At 39.8% G+C, this 21,548-nt stretch overlaps 1 protein-coding gene across 1 annotated transcript in view; it reads right to left on the bottom strand.

Annotated features, from left to right (window-relative positions):
• COL9A1 (collagen type IX alpha 1 chain) overlaps positions 1-21,548 on the bottom strand; it is an 83,044-nt gene that overhangs the window by 49,120 nt on the left and 12,376 nt on the right. Inside the window, exons 6-15 of the mRNA XM_044917214.1 lie at positions 14,202-14,285; positions 13,433-13,453; positions 11,885-11,959; positions 11,515-11,550; positions 11,329-11,391; positions 5,242-5,295; positions 4,947-4,982; positions 2,994-3,017; positions 2,111-2,164; positions 564-618 (exon numbers count right to left, since the gene is read on the bottom strand). Of these exons, the coding sequence (XP_044773149.1) occupies positions 564-618; positions 2,111-2,164; positions 2,994-3,017; positions 4,947-4,982; positions 5,242-5,295; positions 11,329-11,391; positions 11,515-11,550; positions 11,885-11,959; positions 13,433-13,453; positions 14,202-14,285 (502 nt within the window). The remainder of the gene's footprint in view (positions 1-563; positions 619-2,110; positions 2,165-2,993; positions 3,018-4,946; positions 4,983-5,241; positions 5,296-11,328; positions 11,392-11,514; positions 11,551-11,884; positions 11,960-13,432; positions 13,454-14,201; positions 14,286-21,548) is intronic.

Here is a 21,548-nt window from a genome sequence, read left to right as displayed (position 1 = left end):
GACTCTTGATTTCAGCTCAGGTTGGGATCTCGGACCATGAGATGAGCCCCGCTTTGGGCTCCACTCAGTGGATAGTCTACCTGAGGATTTCTCTCCCTCTCCCTCTACCCCTCCCCCGACTCATGTGCTTTCTCTCTCTTTCTCTCTCTCTCAAATAAATAAATACATCTTTTAAAAAACTGAAAAGAAATAAGATGTGGATTATTTCCTACTTAAACTCCTATTTTTTAAATTGCTTACTGTGTAAATCCTTTGTAAACATTAATTCATTTGAAAATGTCCCTTTTATACAGCCAAGATTTAAGCATTTGCGAAATCACAAATGTCAAAGGACTTCAAATATATGAGTAAGCCATGCCCTGAGAAAACCACCTTTTAAATTATTGTTATTCCTCTACCCTTCTGGCCTAAAAAGACCCATGCTCTGAATGGGTGAAAAAATTGATAGCCATTTTGGAATTTTAGAACGATGACTTGATTAACAAGTACTTCCATTTTTGGTTCTTAGGTTTCTTTAATCCTAACTCTCAGATACAAGAAAATTCAAGCTGCAAATAACTTACACTGGGTCCCGGGGGGGCCAGGGGGGCCAGGTGGTCCTCTTCTCCCAGGGTCACCCTAAGTTATTTGAAAATCGTGACACAGTGGTTATACACATGTCAAAACACAGTGCATAAAACTGGTGAGGCATGAGAGAATATTACTAGAAACCCCCACAGAGCTCAGCCATGCATAGACCTGCCACGAAAATCGATGGGTGGCCCATAATCCAATTAGCTCCACAAAACCAGAAGAATAAAGGAGCTCCAGTCTCACCAAAGTAATAAAACAAGGCAGGAGATTTGGGGGGGAAAAAACAAAGCCAGTTCTTCTCTATAGAATGATCACTTTATTCTAAAAACAAACTGGCAACACTACATATTTTTCTAGTTGATTTAAGAGAAACTGGAACAGCCAGTACTGCTACTGCCATCCAGATAATGGTAGCAAAAGAAGGCTTGCACCTGGCCCGAAGCTTTGGAAAGGAAGGTTAATCTCTGCAATGCCCGACTCTCCCTCGTACTGTTTACCCACAAGCTATTACTTGGCCTGTCACCGTACTCTTTTGCAAATGGGACTGAAGATCAAAGATGGCTAAATTCAAATGAAAATGGATTTCGGGCGCCTGGGTGGCTCAGTCGTTAAGCGTCTGCCTTCAGCTCGGGTCATGATCCCAGGGTCCTGGATCGAGCCCCACATCGGGCTCCCTGCTCCGCAGGAAGCCTGCTTCTCCCTCTCCCACTCCCCCTGCCTGTGTTCCCTCTCTCGCTGTGTCTCTCTCTGTCAAATAAATTAGAATCTTTAAAAAAAAAAATGGATTTCAATTTGTCTTAACATCCAGAGTTTACTCCTTGCATACCTTTTCCTTCTTAATATTCTACCATAAGAAGTCAAAAGCATCTTACAATTAATTTAACCTTACAACCATTTCAGGTTTATTCATCCATTCAGTGAATAATTTTATCAAATCGTAAGACATATAGAGAAGCAAGAATAAGTACATAACACATGGCTCCTATTCTCAATGCGTTTACAATCATCTATCCTCCACATAATGTCACTACTTCTCAACATCCTTGAAATATTTATTGGATAGTAACATCAAGAACTTATTACCAGCAATTTCTCCTATGGAGTTCAGCTCTTTATTGCCTAATGTTAAGTTCTGTTGGTTCAATTATAATTTAATGATCCTAACATAAATATACTTGGCAATAATTTTTGGATATTCACTTTTCATTTCATGCAGTTAGCCTAATACAAAAGACACTGGACCTTATTTCTGGCTGAGAGTCTTAGATGGAGGTGACACCCTTTTGACTGATCACTAATTCTAGAAGTTGGGAAGAAAAGTTTAGCTGATAACTTTGGGAAAAAAATTAAAATCACTCTACAAAAATGAGGTAACATTATTATCCCTGGTTCCCATCAATATTATGAACTGGAATGAAATTCATCTGCCATTTTTTGGATTTGCAGGGGAAAGCATACAGTTAGGGCAATTTGCCTTCCTGAGTAATGTCTTCCACTAAATCAGCAAATGTCTATCAAAATGCACTGCAGTACTCACAACTGGTCCAACACGGCCAAGCTCTCCAGGGAGTCCTGCTGCCCCAGGAGGACCCTGTATGTATATATGCAATGGAATATTACTCAGCCATAAAAAAGAATGAGATCTTGCCATTTGCAACAATACAGATGGACCCAGAGGGTATTATGCTGAGTGAAATAAGTCAGACAGAGAAAAACAAACACCATATGATTTCACTTATTTGTGGAATCTAAAACACAAAACAAGGAAGCAAGCAAACAAACAACAAAAAAACCAAACTCTTAAATACAGAGAACAAACTGGTGGTTATCAGAGGGGAGGTGGGTGGGGGTACAAGGTACAAAGGTACAAACTTCCAGCAATAAAACAAATAAGTCACAGAGACGAAAAGTATAGCATAGAGAACATAGTCAATAGGATGGTAATAACACTATTCGGTGACAAATGATGACCACATTTATTGTGGTGAGTACTGAGTAACGTAGAGAATTGTTGAATCACTCTATTAGACACCTGAAATTAACATAACACTGTATGCTAATTATACTTCAATTTTTTAAAAAACATAATTATAAATAAATAAAGGGACATGGTGACTTATAGGTGGTTTTATAATCTATCATAAATCATATCAAATATGGTAAGTAATTGATTCAGGATTACGTATCTGTGCTAGCTTTGGTTTCCAATGACACAATAACTCATTTGACCAAATTTTAATTACTTAAAATGGAACAGAAATTTCTAAAATGAATAAAATTTTTTGTTTAGCCACCTAAGGTCATGTATGTAGGACACTATAAATACTATGGGTAGTGTCCGTTGGCGAGTAAGCTTGGGAGCTGAGAAATAGGCCATTGTTACAGACTTAGGTAGAAATAAACCAAGAGATGATACTTACAGGGGGCCCAGGAATACCACGGCCCTAAAAGGTTAAAACAAAAATTGTTATGGTATGTGATTTAAACTTAATATAAATATAGACAGACATAACTCAATTCAAAAAAAAAAGTATAAACTTTGTCACTAAATAAATATATGATGCTCATTCGAAAGAAAGGACTGGATAAAGAAAAGCAAACATGGCTCTACTTCTAAAGGAAGAAGCTTGTTTCAGCACCTCAAATATAGCTTGGATATCTAAGCTAACCCATAATACTTTTTCCAAACTTGTTTTTAAGAAAATCAAAGAAGTCATTCATGCTTACCGTCAGAACTTAGCATCACTCACAAAGAAGCACAACACAACCTGACAAAGATTTTTTTGCTGTGTTTTATAAGAAATCTACATTAAAAGCAATACAGTGTACTGCTTTATAATTTATAATGTGATGTTTGGAAATCCTCCCAAACAAACATTTAGCACAGAAAGGCGGGGAGGGGGGAAAGACCAGAAGCTACCCTCTTTTGACAGGTAGGACTGTTTCCAGACACCAAATCCAGTAGATGAAAATAAAATGGTGTCACTCCAGAAATGATTTACTATGGGATCCTAATTTAATATCCCGAATTTGATCTTAAAGCTAATTATTTTGTCTCCCTCTCCTTTATCCTTTATATCTCTTTAGCGACACCGAACTGCATATAACCAAGGATTGACACCACATCTTATTTATACTCCTAGCCTCAATTCCTAACACAGGGCCTAATATATGTGAAACCCTAACTATATGCTTGTTGAACTTCATATAACTGAACATCAGCTGCCTAGAATCCCTTTTTCTCTATCTTTGCTTTCCAGGTTCAATATTCCCCTCCCCTCCCCGCCCCCCACCCCCTCATTACTCCTTTCCCTGATACATTGGCTTGAATAACTTTTATTTACAGCTATCTCTGATACCATATTCATGTTAGCTTTCATTCCAGACTTCATTTTCTAAAATATCCATATATGAAGCATTTAGTGGAATCAACATATACCCTGTGATAATGATATTATTATTTCTAATTATTTAGGCAGCCAAAACAAGCACGAATTTCACATGAGCAGTATCTTTTAATAATAAGTGGGGCTTTTTCAAGACATTTCAAGGCATTTGAAAAATCACTCCTATTTGATCATTTTAATATGTAAATCAATTTGGGGAATAAGTATTATGCTTGAAAATACCAAAGTAATCAATAAGTTATTTCATTACCATAGCTCTAGATATTTGACAAATTTCAAATTTCACTCAGTTTTTTAAAAAAGGCATCTCTGTAAGATGTTGAGCTCTGAGTGGAAAAATATGGGAGTAAGGCCAGCAAGCTATTCATTTCTGAAAATAGCCTTGTAATGGAAAAGTTGACAGACAGTGAAATATGGCCATAAAAACAGTGCAAATAGAAAACAAAGACGAAAAATACAGATTAATGACAAGAACAAAAGAGGAATAAAGAGCAAAATGGAAAGGAAAAGCAGGCTGAGAACCTAGTAGCCCCCTTATAAATAGAAATAACACACAAATCAGCCAGATTGGGCAATGCAGGAAAGGACTAACCAGGGAATCAGGCTGGTAATTATATCTGATGGTTGACATTCCATTAGAGATAAAACCAGTTGTGAAGTGGTGTGATATTATGGTCTAAACATCGAATATTTAGATTTGCTGTTATTATGCAAGAAATGTTTTCTATCAGGGGAGTGAAGGGGGAGTTGTCTATTGGGAGATACCATCTGTAAGCAGACATATGTATTTTATACTGTGCATTCAAATTTCTCTAAATGTTCAATACTCATACCCAGAATGTTTACCATAGCAGATAAGTCATGAACTCCCTTGTGATGCATATTATGACAAAAGCTGCATTTAAACATTTCATAACAACAGGAAAAATGGGAGATTTTCAATTCTGTCACTTTACAATTACTTACTGGAAATCCGCGAGATCCAGGAACACCAGGTTCTCCCTAAAAATAAAAACAGCTTCATTGTACTTAGCTTTTTGTGGCATGAATATGTAAATATGTAAATTGCATAAATTTTGAAATCATTAAAACACTCCATCTTGATGTTTTTAATTTAATTCAACTAAAACACGATTTTAGTTGAACAAGTATATTTCCTCTGTTTCATAACTAATTTTTCAGTTGATTTGCAAACACTATAATGAAATTATACTTCAGCATCTAACTAATACCAGCAATTAATACCAGGTGGCTAACTTACTTTTTGTCCTCTTGGTCCAACAGAACCAGGGGATCCATCAGGTCCTGTTAATCCCTAACAAAGCAAGATGATGTTAGAAATATTATAGCATCCTTAGGCAAAGCCCTAAGTGGATAATTGCATTTTATTTATCAATTATGTACAGAATGGTTATCTTTGTATGATTACAAAGAAATACCTTCCTATATTCTTATCAACTGCCTGTTACTTTCTGTTGATAAATTTTATCATATTCCTAACTTCCTGCTAACAGGGTCCAATAATTTTAGTACTTTTTGTCTCCGCTTTGGAAAAATGCGTATAACAATTATAGCATTCTAATAGCCACATCTAATGGGACAACAGATCTGGCTTTGTCAATTACCCATGTTTATGCACCTCCTTTACTTCATTTATAAAATAAAAATACTATATGTCTCTATATCTCTCTAATAGTGTTTTGAGAGTTAATAAAATATTTCTTCAATAGGAATTAAAAATACTCAATCTCATTATTGCTCTATAGCCATCTAAAGCCCTCTGGCCATCTTCCAGCAATAATAATTGCTTACTGAAGAAACTTAACTTTTAAAATAAAATGTTTGAGAGCATGCATGTTTCTACACTATCTGCCTTAGTAAAAATAACTATAATTAAGTATATATTTTCATGTGTGTCACCTAGTATGTAGAATTTAAGCCAATTACTATAAAACACATTTTATATATCATATTTAATACTAAATATGTTATTTAAAGCATATCCTCCAAACATTCTCATTTTCCCTACCAGTACTTTTTTTTACCATCATCCTCAATATAAAATAGATTTTAAAGCATTGATAACACTACATTATACACCTGAATTTCCATATTTGATGAAGATGCATTTTTATTTTTTTAATTTTTTCTTTACTCTTTGACACTTTTAGATATCATTTATAATGCAATATTGAAATTATACCTTGTCAAAGATAAATATGTGTATGAGTATCTGTATGTATATGTACATATACATATGTGCATGCATATATAAACATTTTACAAAACTATTATCAAGATTTTGAAAAAGACTCAAATGGTACTAATCGAGGGAGGGATTCCTTGCAAGTATGAAAGCCCTACTTAAAAATGCATCACCAAAATCCATATTTAATCTGTCATAGTCTACATATCACTAAAATGCTGTCATATAATTTATGTAGAAAACTAGTTCACTGGCCACCATTTTTACATTTCTCTACATCAATCCATTTCCCTTATAACTCCAAAGAGTGAATCAAAGGAAGTAGAAAAAAAATAAGTTGAAAATGTTAATTACTGGAAATTTACCAAAGAAAATTATTAAACACACATAAATTTCAATTTTTCACAGACTGTCCTTGATTTTTAATCACACTACTCTAAATATAACACTGTAATTTGGGATCAAGCCCCAGCATCTTAGGTCCTGAGCACTGGTAGTAATGAAACCTTGGCTTTTGATTTTGGTAAACAAGCCATACATCCAGAGCATTCTCTACAGGCACATACGGCACATAGATTGTACAAACCTGAGAACACATCTGACTAATGGAACCCCTAACTCCCGCTTCATGTATATACCCTCCAAAATCAATCCTGGCCAATTCCCACACATGCAACCAACTAACAATCTTCAATCTGTGACTGAAGTAACTGACGAGATTGGTGAGCAATAGCTACAATATATGGTAGAATTTCAGCAGCATAATAATAAAGCAGAACCAAGTAAATAGTTGGACAACACGGAGGCTGCTTCCACGTCACTTCTTATTTAAAGTACCTTCTATAATACATAATAAATTATGTCTATCACTAGGAAGTTCTTTGAATTAAATTGCTAATACAGGGGTGTCGGGTGGCTCAGTCGGTTAAGCATCTGCCTTCGGCTCCGGTCATGATCCCGGGGCCCTGAGATGGAGTCCCACATCGGGCACCCTGCTCAGCTGGGAGTCTGCTTCTCTCTTCCCTTCTCCCTCTGTGTGTGTGCGCTCTCTCTTTCTAGTTCTCACTCTCTCTCAAGTAAATAAATAAAATATTTTAAAAAAATAAACTAATACATTTTGGTGTCAGATGTTACAGTGAACTCTGTTATGAAATAGCTATGTAGAAAACCATAAGCTCCGTAAGGACAAAGACTGCATGTCCATGATAATCCAGGCACATTGCCCCTGGCGTCTAACACATACTCAATACATGAATACTGAATATTTAATTTAATCTATTAGGTAGAAGGCTATGACACTTATCCCTCTACATCATCTTTATTTGGGGTTCTAATCCCAACTTTGCCACTAATTAGCTGTGCAACCATGACAAGCTGCTTAACTGCACATTGCCTCAGTTTCTTAATCTATAAAATAGGTATAATATTAATATCTACCTGATATGGTAATTTTGAAAATTAAGTGTGATATTACACACAAAATGCTTACAACAGTGCCTGATAGAGTGGGCCCTGAATAAATGTTAGCTATTCTTATTATCATCATTATTATATGGTCAGCACTGCTATAGATGTTGTGAAGAGTTCACCTGAAGTATAAGACATGTTTCCTGCCCTCTGGGAGCTTAAAACCTCATACAGAAGGGGTTCTGCAAACAAACAAATGAACAAACAAATACCTAGATATTAACCATGGGTACTGTATTTTATGGCCCCCTCAGATTTCTTTGATGTCTGACTATTTCCACTTACACTGACCTTTTGGAATAACTTCTTAATAACTCACTATTCTAATCATATAAGCATCTGCCAGGGATAGTAGTTGTATACATCCTGAGGATGTTCTAACCTCTTTCCTGAAACAAGTGGCAAGGTTTAACTGTAATGCCTATATTTAATTCTAATTCTGCTTCTGCCTACCTTAGATGGATGCTATAAGAATGAATAAAATACTGTTTTCAGAGCTCACTGAGCATGTCAGCAAATAGTGCCAATAAGAATATCTCTATTGATTATTGGTAATAACACAGTTGTCCTTTGCATGCAAGGTTATAACCAAGCTCTGACTTCTTTAATTTTACATATATACATATATATATATATATAATCTCCCACATTTATATTTACACACACACAAATTCCATTTTGCAAGGATTCTTATCTGTCAAAGAATTGACAGAGAAAAATATTACCAGTGGCAGAAAGAATTGCTTTCATATGAATGTTTATGAAGATAAAGTTCTGTATGGGGATCATACTGAAGCTGTGTTCTGAACTTTCATGCTGCTGCTTGGCAGAAAACACCAGCCCTCAATAGTAATTTCCTTCCAACATTCCAACTACTCAGCTCGTGAGACTCAAGGCATAATTCTACAAGCATAGCTGCCATGAATCTTCTACATTTTCTGTCAAAAAACTCACTTCACTTAGGATAATTACCCTTTAAATCATGTTCCTTCCATATTCTTCCAAACATCATCTGATTAACCATTTGTTCACCTTACCAAAAAGTATAGCCTTGCAATGAACCAAAGAGCAAAAGACAAAGAGGTTGGAGGTTTAAGGTCCCACCACTACACTGGGGCTCACCTAACAAGAAAAGATCACTGGAGCTCTCCTGCTTACTTAGCTCCCCTATGGCCAGGGACAAACAAACAGCAAACTGATCCAGTTACTGATTTTTCATTATTCATTATTCTCAATGCCTAGTCTCAACGTAAGGTAAAAGATTTGTTTATGAGCCAAAGAATACAGTAAGTCAGAATCTTGTAAGCACCATGTGGCTTCATGTCAAAATCTGGTGGAACCATACCAATATTTACAAATAATTAGAAAATATCAATTATAAATTATTCCTATGATCCATTTAATGACCCATATCATTTTTCTTGGCTAGGAATTCAGATAATTAAAAATTCACTATCACTCTTTTTCTCTCTATTTTCTCTGATTATCCATCTATTTAAGATACTCATTTGTAGCCACATGAGGCAAAACTATCTGGAGAGAAAGCGAGTCTAAAAATGAAGAAATCTAGTTTCTTTCACTATCTTAGCCACTTAATAACTCTGGGTCCCTGGGGAAACTACTTGTCCTCAAAATTATTCAGTGTTCTTATCTCTGGAGAATAGTATTAGCCAAACTTGCCTTCCAGGTTATGTAAGGTTAAAGTGACTGCACTTGAGGAAAAAAGTTCTACACAAATGCATATTAGCATAGTTAACTTTTTGCTTAAGTAGAGTTAACTTCTGTTCCAGGAAATGCCTGAAAAACTGGCACATACATGGTTGTCTTACTACGATACTGCAACTATAGACCAAGACAAAAATTCCTTTCATTGTTAACTATATTGTACTTCAAAGATTTTTTAAGCACTTTCATTTGTTTATCCAAAATTTCTGTTGAAATGCGGGAATTACTTTATAAAGCAAAACCAGGTATCGTCTTTATGACCTTACAGTAAAAGGTAAAGAAGAATTTGTAGCACGTTGAGCATGCTACAAAGGCACCATTAAATTGATGCACAGATAACTCTAGCCCTGTATGAAAGTATTTCAACTCAATACCAAGGGAAGACTCCAGGTGATTAGTTTATGCTTCAACCACCACAAAAATTAATAATAATAATAATAATGTAATCATAAATTTTCTTTTCACACAAAAGGCAGATCCAAGTTTCATAGAAATGCAGAAATAAATCCAACCCATATTGGGCTACTGTTTTATAGAGTAGCCTTGGATTTATCAGACCTTTTTATTATGATGTGACAGTTTCAAGTAATTCAGTGTTTCAAAAAGAACTTGAAAACCAACAAGTTATATAATTTCAGTTCGTATTATACAAATATTAGTTTGATACTCAGTTTGTATTATCCAAATATTAGTTCTTGGGGGATTCTTGCACACTCACTTTGCATCACAGAGAAAGTTCAAACTTGGGGCTCTGAACTGTAAAACAAAATCTTTCCTAAAGTACTAAATAGCATAGACAAATACCCTCATAATGGTAATCTTTGTAAAGAAAGCCCATCTTAATAAACACTAAAATCTAGCGGTTTTTTCCTTCAATATGTAAAAACTATAGTCAAGGATTCTTGGGAATTATAATCATAGGTTTTCAGGTGCTTTCTTTTATTTAGAAAAGTCTTTAGGTTTTGGAAACCACATAAAGTGGTAACTTGAAGGATAACTTGAATGCACCACGGCATGTTTTCTGAGAACAGGTAACTTCATTTTACTTCACTTTGTATCCCAGCTTTAAAGTCAAGGACTGGCCTGTAGTAGGACTTCTGTACCCATTAGTCCAGCACATGGAGACAGGAGAAGCAGAGAGTCCTGAAGTCATTATGCTCTGAGGCAATTTTATTACTGTCAGGTTTATCCTACAATTCTGCAGGAGCTTTCTTCAATAGAGGGGAGGGAGAGGTGTAAAGGCGGATAAATTGGAGAAAGGATGAGGATTCCCAATTTTCAAGCAACCCTACTCAGCTCATTTCTGTCCGTGAGGCCAGTCAAAAAAACATGGAAAGAGGAAAATTAGTTTTGAATTTCCTATTCTTTGTGCGTTGACCATTTCCCTGCCCCTGCCCCCCCCCCCCCCCACACACACATTCCCACTCACTTCGGGCCCTCCCCTCAAAGGTATCTTTCTTATTTCTCTTTTTCAGGATTTAGTACTCTGCCCCTTCCCCTGCCTCCAGGTCCTTTACTAAATTAATCTAGGAAGTGCCTGTGAAAGGGCAGGACCAAAGGCTACTTGCTGCGAAGCCCCACCAAAGCCCCACCAGCGCCGAGTAACGTTCCTCTTCCTCCAGTTCCCCCTGTGCCGGAAGTGGGGCTGAGAGTTCAGGCGGTGAGCAAGGAGCAGAGGGTTAGGGGCAGGCACCCGGAAGGCCTAGGGGTTTGCTGAGAGCAGGGAACGCCCGCGCTGTGTGCTCTTCCCAGGGGGCCGCGAGCTATCTCCACCCTCGCAGGACCCTTTGCAGAAACTGCCGCTTCCACGCCGCGCGGGGAGTACAAGGCGCAGGTCAGGACCAGAGCCCTGTTTCAGCGTGGATCCCCGCAGTCTGCACCCATCCAGCAGATCATCACGTCTCTCCCTCCCTTCCCCCCCCCCCCGTGCGCGCGCCCGCGCCTACTTACGTCGGCGCCCGGCGTGCCCGGCTTTCCCGGAGCTCCTGGCTTGCCCGGTTCTCCAGCGGGACCCTGAGCAGGGAGGGGGCGAGGTCGGGAGAGAGAACGATGCAAAGTTGAGACTCTTGGAACTCACGTGGCTGCAAACCACGTCTAAAGGAAAGAAGTGAAGAGCGAATGCGCTGATCAACTTACCGGGGGACCCGGGGGACCCTTTGGACCTCGGTCACCCTGCAGGGGTAGTAGAAAAGGCAAGAGCAGTCCATGAGTGGGAGGCGCTGAGGACCCAGCTGGGAGACTTCCACGCGTGTTCACCACACAGCTCGGGGACGGGGACAGGGTAAAGCTAAATGGTGGAGATCCTTGACCAGCGAGGACAACTGAACATGTCTACCTCAGCCCCCCGAAAATCCCCAGGCTTCTACAGAGGCTCCAACCCAGCTCTCACTCATGCCCTAGCCCGCCTTTGGATGGCGGGCATCTGGCCCCTTCAAAAACCCATCCCGCTGGAGAAAGGGTAGGAAACGGTGGGACTGGAGGAACAGGACTGGAGATAGAAACTTACGTCGATGCCATCGATGCCTGGAACTCCAGGGGGACCTGGGGGCCCGGGGGGACCCTGCTGGCCCGGGGGACCTCTCTGACAAAAATAACACACACGGGTTAATGGAGCACGTTGGGCAACAACAAGAAACTGGCGCGATGTCCTGAGGCCCCCACCTCCACCGGTAAGAACACTTCCCTTTGGGGGACGGAGTCTTGAAATGCAGTAAAACTCCTGTATAAAACTCCCGAGCGACCCCAGGTTTCTTTGGTTCCGCCATATTCTGAATGAGGCTTAATAGTGTGGTTAGAGCAGAATCTAGGCCCCACGGTGGGCACTGGGGTCACATGGCCTCGCCCTACAGAGACCATTAAACCAAAAGGGGTCTTGAAGAAGCGAGGGCCTGACGCCTCTCTTTTTTTTTTTTTTAAGGGACACTTTTTTTAAAAGGACATCAAATCGCTACTTCGATTTGATGAGTAATTGAGAGTCAGTGTTTTGGCTGAAAAGGAACTGCTCAGACTGGAGGCGCTCCACCTCAGATCCAGTACCGGATCGTTTTGTAAATCTTTCTACGTCCAGTAGAAATCAGGGAGAAATACTGGAGGAAAACTGGGGAGGGTTGGGGCAAAAGAGCCTTGAAACCCAGGGAGGGCCTGGCTTCATTTCGGATTTACCTGCATTGACACTCTCTTGCATAAGGTCTTTGCACCTCACTTTAAAACTACACCAAATTTCAGACTGACCCTAGGGTATTACCGCTTTTATCGCTTGCAAACAGCCAAGCTTTGATGGTGCCAGAGGGAATACTGGCGACTGAAAATGTGTGAGCAAGTTGCTTAGGGTATGTGGGATTTTTTTTTTCTCTTCTAATTTAGAAGAAGAAAAAGAAAGGGGTAAAAAGATTCTTTCATCAAGGAAACTTTGTTTTTCTAAACTCCAATGACCAGACAGGTTACAATGGGGTCTTTGTAAGTGAAACCTCAAACCGCGTCTGGGCTCACCCGCCCCCGCCGGGTCCTCTCCCGCGCGGGAGGAAGGAGACGCCGGAGCCTTCGGGAAACTGCTGAAATTTTGACTGATGCCAGCCAAGGCCGCCGGGTTCCAATCCCAGAGCGGCGGGCACCGCTAGCAAGGTTCGCGGTTTAATGCTGCTACCGCGGGCTGGTGGAGCTGCGAGAGCGCTTAGCGCCGCTAGGCTGAATTCCCGCCTTCTCCAGAAGGGCCTGCTCTTGAATGCAACCAGGAGGGGCGGGGTGGGGGAGTTAAGAAGCAACCCGGTAAACCGCCCAAGTTTAGTGACCGGTCCCCAGTCACTAATGGCCTTCAGAGCCTCTGCCTGCAGTGTTGGGGCCCAGGTGGGGGAGGAGACGCCTTTCCCCACCTAAGGGTCATCTAGGGTCCCCGACTCCGATGGTACTCGCTGCAGGTGCTCAAGGCTGGAGGAAGAACGCGGCTGCAGAGCCCAGGGAAAGCTCTGCGCCTTCCCCACAGCTCCCGCGACGGCCGTTCCTCCACTTTTCCCTGCGTGCACTTGAAAAATGCAAGCACTTCTCGCCCTCCGCTTACCTGGTCGGTGGTCTCGCTGGGCTGGAGAAGAAAAGACGGGGAGAAAGTGAGAAGGCTCTCCCCTCCCCCCACACTCGCGCACAACTTACTTGAGCCACGCACAAGCAGAGCCCAGACAGCAGCAGTCGCAGCCCTAGGGCCCCTCGATCCCGCGCGGTCCAGGCCATGCCCGCCACCCTCTGCTAATCCCCTGGACGGACTCTGCCTCCCGCCGCCCCGCTGGGCTTCCCGGACCCGTCACACGCCTGAGGTGGTACTTCTCCCCCGCAAAAAGCGTCCCCGGGAGTAGTTCTTTACAAAGGTGCCCAGCCAGGGAGGCGTACGTTCCTCCTGTTTATGAATGGTCCTGGAGAGGGTCCTAGGGATTGGAGGAGAGCTTGCGGGCTGGAGGACGGATAGAATGACAACAGTCCCCCTTAACCCTTTCCCCGCCGCCACACAGGCAAGGCCTGAAGATGCACCTCTGCCTCTGCCCATCTGCCCAAGTGTAGTCTCTCGCTGTCCACTGTGGGCGACGAATGGACTGCCAGTGTTCTTGGAGAGATGTTTGGGGGAGGAGGAGTGAGGGTCATAAGCCACCCAAGGTAGAACCAGACACCCTGAGGTGGTTTCTCCTTGCCAGGCTGTGGGTGGGACCTGTGCTTCCTTAATATCTACGTGGTCCCTACAGTAAAGCCTGAACTCTTTAGAAAAAGAGTGAGGAGGTGGGGAGTTTAAGGAGGTGGTGGGAGGTAGGCTAGGTGGAAGTGTAGGTGGTCAAGGGACTCACAGTTACCCGGACTGGCAGCTCATGGCAAGTTTCTCTCCTGGGGCGTAGTGGGTCACAATGGATCAGCATCCACTGAAGTTCAAACTGGAGAAAGACAGCAGACAGTCAATTCAGATTCTGGAGGACAGAAGCAGGTCATTTAAGAGAGAGATAAGTTCGTAAGTGTGGTCCAATTGTTTAGTGACTGGAGACCAATTTGAACTGATTGACCTCAGTGGACCAGTACTCTTGTTCCTTGAATACAGATTTTCCAATGGAAATGGGCTGGAAGCCCTTCCCAAGTTTCTCTGATGATTGAATGTAGATGTCTGTAGCTCTGCAGTATTCCAGCGTAGCCCTAGGCAGGAACTGGCACTGACTTTCCATTTCTGTCCTTCCACATCCTTAAGATGCAGATTCTATTCAAATGAGGCCCTGTGAGAACAAGGAACCGGCCAGGTCACAAGCCAGTGTGAGGGTCTAGATTGGAGCCCAGGCCTACTGAACTTCACAGAGAACACATGCACTAAGAGTTTACATGGGGGAAGACTAGAGACAGAGACAGCCAAAGAGGTGGCACGTAGGAGGAAAAGGAGAGGAAAGAAAATCCAGTCCTAGAAGAAATTTGCATGCTAGAGAAGACATTCTCCATGGAGTATTCACAGCTTAAAATGGAAATAGGAAGGACTGGAAGTGGAAGGAATGAGAGGGAAATCTAGAACTCAGGGAAAAAACAAGAGAATAGAAACCATTTAAATTTATTGTTATCTCATTCATTTGTTGAAGAGATATAAAATTTTCAGACACTTGAAATCCAAATGTACCCTGACAAGTTCTTACATTTTAGCAGGTGTTAAGAGAGAAAGAAGGGAACAGGAGAGAAACAATACAACAGAAGAGTGACCAGGTCTGAAGCTGAAGGCCTCAGGTGACAAGGTGAGGGAAAAAAAAAAAAAGGTATACACCACCCAGCACCTCCATTCTGGCCCATCTTCTTAAATTGAGGAAATTCCTTGTTAGTCATCTCAAATCAGATCTGTATTTCTTGGTCAGCTGATTCTTCTGGCATTATGCAAATATCTAATTAAGTATCAAGGTCCCAAATCCAAAACATTATGTCTTTTCTTTCATCCAGTAGTGATTTACACTCCATCCCACCTGCCAAAAGTTCTCTAGATCTGCTGGATCTAGCATTAAGTTAGATCCATTTTTTCCATTTTTATGGAAACACCCAGAGTTGAGGTTACTGAGCAAAAGATCAGACTTGGAGAGGATGAAGGATGAAGTCCTTCCCTTCTACTCATAATGAAGGGAAAGTTAAACAAAAGGAAGTTTTCCATTTTATGAAGGGGTGAAAATAAGACATTAAGCTTTCAGATTCCTGCATTTATACCTCTTCTTAGATGATTCTAATTCTCCTGGTTGCTCTCAACCCTATCATGGCTCTTCTCCAGAAAATACAGATATCTGGAAAAATGAGGTAAGTGGGGTGAAGAGAAAGTGAACAGCTAAACCAAGATATATTTTAAGATGGAAAGTTCTCTATAAATTGTATGAAAATTGTGTATTCATGGTATGAATTATTTACAATAGTATACTGACATCCTACAGGAGAACTGCTTATTAAGCCACACAATTATCTTACAGTTAAGCATATCACTTTGTCAAATACTTTATCTTTATTAGAGTAGTCTCATTTGCTTGGGAAGGATTTTATTTTGGTTTTGTTGTAAACTGCAAGGAAATTTTAATAGGAAGACAAAAGAAAGAATGGGACAACCTTCTCCTTAATGACTACTAAATACCTAGCTGTGCCTCAAACAACTCTTTGAAGCCGTCCACACATGAGTAAAGTGGGGCAGAGAGGTTAAACCACTTGCCACAGGTCACACAGCTAGTAAAAGACAGAGCTAGCATTCCAAATGTGCCTGATTGTGAAATAAGGGGCTTCTCTACTCCTCTACTTAGCCTCCCCCAAGAATACATCCCATCTCCAGAAAGAGCCATCATGTTCTAAGCCAGTAACCAAGGAATTTGGTGATTGAACATTCGTATTAAAGATGAAGAGAAAAGAAGAGTTATCTAGAAATTAAAACTTTGTAAGCTTACGTCCAACATCTGCTAGAAAACCTCAAAACAAGACTAAGGAACTTCCCTAAGAAGTCAGACCTCTCCCTGCTTGCATGATTGTTATGCAAATACATCCAGAAGCAAATTTCTAATGCTTCTCCAAAAACTGACAACTATTTCTATATGCAGTTACATATACATGTGTATAATAAAATATCAAATAGGAAAGAGGGTTATAATTCTTGTTCTTCAATGATTAGATAAAAATATTACCAGAATAAGAAAAGGTGTCTCCCCCCTCCCTAATTCTCAAAATAAGAAAGACCGTTCATATATTGTATTCACTATATCCTTTGTGAATTGGTAATTCACACTAGGCATGCATTGTATATGTTTGATATTTTGATTTTCAGAAAAATTCATAGCCTAATCACCTTGAGAAACTTTAATTATATGGCTAACCAGGAAACCTATATCCTTTGTTTAGATACTTCATTAAAGTTACTTATTGTAAATGCAAAGTAATTCATTAAGCTGTTTTCTGAGAAATGTAATTCTCTCCGGATAAATTGGTACACCTGCTTAAATATGCAAGATGCAATTGTCGCACAGGATAATGGGGGAATGAAATGCAATTCATCTGTGAATACAGGCTGGGTTGTTCAGAGCGCCACATAGATCAAAGGTTTCTGCACACATCTGTGCATCCATATAAACACCACCTACGCACTAACAATCATCTATACAACAACCATTTTTTGGCTTGCAATATGAATTCCAATTTGCATGTTAATTATTTTGAAGGAAGACTGGCAGAGTTCCTTACTAAAAGTCACTTTCATTACACATCCAAAATGCTGATTTCCACACGTTTCTCATCTTCATACCTGGAATTACTGTTCTCTTTGAATATCCACTGACAAAATATATGTGACAAATATTTTAATTTAGTCCTTCAGTTAACATTTTTGAAGTCCTAATATAAGCCACACACTAGGGAGACGTTCTAGGGAAACCAAAGATATTCTCCTCCCCCTAATGAGTTTACAGTTTGTAAGACTTGAGAAAAATACAAGTAGAGAAATAAGAAAGTTTTTTTTTTAATCAGTTAAACAGAATGTCCTAGCACAATTCATCCTTCTCAACATGAAATACTTCACCATTGTCTCAGGGAGGACTGAGTTGTGTGATTGTAAGGTGCCTTACGTGATCCTGATTTGGCATTATCCAATTCTTTTCTATAGAACATGAAGGTATAATTCCTATCTCCTAAGCCAGAGTAGTGTCCAGCAGACAACACATTGAAACAAGGAATTTTGGCACCAACTTCTACTCTTCTAATAGTGCTAGTGATTTCTACTTATTTTGCTAGGTTGTTGAGAAAAATTAATAAGGTATTTAAGCTCTTCTTAAATTTAGGCAAAAACTAATATTAGACAACTATCTTTTCCTCCTGAGAAAATTCTAATGACAAACTATAGAACTTGGTTCAGTATTATTGAGAATAGCACAAGGCTAGATTTTTTTTGCATACTGAATTATGATTAAATTTTACAATTATAAAATATCTAAAAACTAGCTCTTCAAAGACAAGTTTTTTTAACAGGAGAAATGTTTCATTAAGCTTTTGTCTACTCAGTAGCAACAAAGATTTAAAGAAATACTTGAACTCTTTTTCTTTTCATTTTATGACAAAGTGTTGGTTTTTACCATCATTTGGGACCTCCTCCAAGTGAAGCTTCCTAGTTGCTAAGCAGGAGGCTCTGAGCTGCCCTGAAATCAGAAATTTCCCCAATTCTCTGTAGACTAGGCCCTGCAGTTTCAGACATAGTGCTAAGAATTGTCATTAAATATGAGTAGGGGAGGGGCGCCTGGGTGGCTCAGTTGGTTAAGCGACTGCCTTCGGCTTGGGTCGTGATCCTGGAGTCCTGGGATCGAGTCCCGCATCGGGGTCCCTGCTCGGCGGGGGGTCTGCTTCTCCCTCTGACCCTCCCCCTCTCATGTTCTCTCATTCTCACTCTCAAATAAATAAATAAAATCTTTAAAAAAAAAAATATGAGTAGGGGACAGTCATCTGAATCATACCAAGGGCAGAGACAAAACAGTGAAAGGAAAGAGCAGTAGACTTAGAGTTAGCAGACCTGGCATATAGTGCTTTGTTCATCTTTTTATCCAGCATATCTTTATATAACACACTCACGCGCTTTGAGATAGAAACTATGGAAGACACAAAAATGTTTAGTACATAGGGCAGCATCTAGGCTACAAACTGCTTTTGACAATATATAGTATTGCCATTGATGTACAACATGGCTAAGGTCATCAGCAAGGGGATCATATAACCTGTAACATGTGAGTGAGGCCCTGAAGAGCAACTGAGATTCTCATAAGCAGAGGTGGGGAGGGTAAAGGTTAGAGTTCTAAAGAGGTGATAGTAACACAGCACAAGAGGAGAAAATGATGTATACAGAAGAGATCCAATTCACTGTGGCAAACAGTAGACAATAGATGTTTTTTCCTCTGTTGAATTCTAAGCTAAAGAATTTGAGTAGTATTGGATAACTAATTATTGGACCATCATCAAAGATTTTTCTGCACCAGGGATATGGATGGGGAAAGGTGGCCTAATTTAAAAGGGCACTTCAAGGGGATTCACGTGGTAATAAATGCCTGATCCTTGGAGTCAGAAAGGCTACTTTAGTAGAGCATAAAGGAATATTACACTCTGAGCTATGATGAGGCATCCTCAGTTATCTACCCATTTAAAAAAAAAAATCACCCCCTCATGCCACATCCCCCTTCAGCTGCCATCTTGTTTTCTGCTCTTCTCCATTTAAAATTCAGAAGAGTTGTCTGTATTTGTTGCCTCCAATTCCTATCCCTTTTATTTTCTCTTGAAGCCTTTCCAACTGGGCTTTCACTCCCAATACTCCAATGGGTCTTTTCTCAAAGCCACTCTCATGGGTTTCTGAATCCAATATCAAGTCTCAGGCCTCATCTAATTTGATCTGTCTACAGCTTTTGGGTGAGTTGACCATTCTCTCCTTAAAATTCTATTTCCCCTGACTTTCAGAGTACCACAGTCTCCTGATTCTCTCCGATATCACAGGCTGCTCTTTCTGGTCTGTTTCGCTGAATCTCCCTCATCTCAGCAACCTTTAAATGTTGGTTGTTTCACAGTCTGGTTCTAGAACTTCTCTACTGCATTCATCACTCAGCGATTCATCTCACTGCATGGCTTTAAATACCATATATACACTGACAACTCCTAGAGTCCTATTCCCAGCTGGGCCTGCCTGTTAAACCCCAGAAGAACATACCTAACTGCCTGCTCAGCATCTTCTCTTAGAGGTCTAATAGTGATCAATATCCTGATCGAACTTAGATGTTCCAAACCAACTCTTGATATTCTCCCTGATAACCTGCTCTTCCCATAGTCTTTCCCAGCTCAATAAATGGCAACTGTATAATTCTGATTAATCATTCCAAAAATATTGGTGTCACTCTTGATTTTGTTTTCTCTTACACTTCAGATCTGTTTACTTTATTCTCAAAATGGATCAGAATCTGACCACCTTGCACCACCTCCACCACTACTGCCCTGTTCCAAACCAAGACCAGCCCTGCCTGAGTTACTGCAGTAGTCTCTAAAGGTCTCCTTTTATTGTGCCCCTAAGTATTCTGTCCTTCTCTCCCCCTACATTTTATTGCCAAAACAGCAGCCAAGGAGATACTTTCAAAAAATGAGAACATATTACTTGTCTGTCCAAACCTATCAGATAGATTCCCATCTCACCCAGCATGAAAGCCAAAATGCTAACACAATTTCCCCACCCTCACTCCATCATGCTACCTCTTCAGGCTCATTGGCTACTTCTCTCAGTCTCATTCCAGCCACACTGGTCCCCATGCCCTCCTCAAACACAGCAGACAACCAACATCAGTCCCTTTTCACTCCATATTCTCTCTTTCTAGAACCCTCCTCCCTCAGAGAGCCACATGCTAATCCCCCCAACCCCTTCAGGTTTCTGTTAAAATGTTCTTTTCTCAGGGAGGCCTTCTCTCGAGGGTCCAGTTTTCTGCTTCATTTTTCTCCAGAGTATGCATGAACACCAGGCATACTATACATATACTCATTTATCCATTTGTGTCCATCTCTTCTCCCCAGAATGAATGTAAACTCCATTGGAGTTTTAATTTCTGTCTATAACTTAACAGATGTTTAATAAATAGTTGCCAAATGTTAATTAATGAATATATAAAGATGAAATGAAATATAGTGAACTAAGAATTGATAGTATTTATCTTCTGGTTTGCTTATGACTTGGGGCAAACCCCTTCCCCTGTCTGGGTTTCAATTTCTTCACATGTAAACTTAGAGGTTTGGAGTAGATAACAATCAAAATTTCCTCCAGCTTTGAGAGTCCATGATTCTATTGACACCACATTGTAAACAAAGAAACCAAATGCACAAAGATTAACACAAAGAGGAGGAAAAATAACATTGAATTAATCTCTTGACTTACAACCACCCAGTCTACGTAACAAAGATTTCTTTATGACCTTAGCCCATATATAGTTTAATAGAAATAGAAAAACTAACAGCACTGACTTTTTTTATTGCAATAATATGGGCACAGCTGAGGCCAATAAAAAATTTTAGTGTTTTTCAATTTTCCATTAAAAGCAAGTTTGACCCTCATTTAGTTTATATTCTAGTTATCCATAGTCCCTTCCTCTGATTATGGCTCCTCGTATGTTAACAGATTTCTTTCTATGTGCTTGTCATTTCATTGCCACCTAGTGGAAAATCCAGCTGATATTGTTAATATGGTTTACAATGCAGCAGGCTAGATTTTATCTCCAAAAAAATTGTCTTCACAGTCAGTATTCAAAAATATTCCATCAAATTACACCAAAGTGTTTTAAAGAGAATTTCCTATGGTTATGTATACATGACATAACTATTTCTTTTGTATTTATTTCATACTTACAAGTGAAAGAGTATTAGTAAAAGGTGTATTTGTCAAAAAAACAACTTAATAAGCAAACCTAATAGTTTAGATATTATGCCTAGTAGAGTATGCATTTCTTAAATCACTGAAAAATAACTTTCCTACAATATTTCTTAAATACCAAAAAGAATATTAACCACAACCTCGTAGCTGATTTTCCCATGTTATCTTTTATGAAACTTTCATTGTTTCTGTATGTGGAGATGAGTATGATTTAATTCTGTGGAGTAGAAAAAAGGACAGATAACTTCTATATCACTAGTTTTGACAGTTCTTTCTATTT

This window comes from Neomonachus schauinslandi, chromosome 8 (genome assembly GCF_002201575.2).
Source record: "Neomonachus schauinslandi chromosome 8, ASM220157v2, whole genome shotgun sequence".
In the NCBI taxonomy this organism is placed as follows: Eukaryota; Metazoa; Chordata; class Mammalia; order Carnivora; family Phocidae; genus Neomonachus; species Neomonachus schauinslandi.
This window is presented reverse-complemented; position numbering and strand designations above follow the sequence as displayed.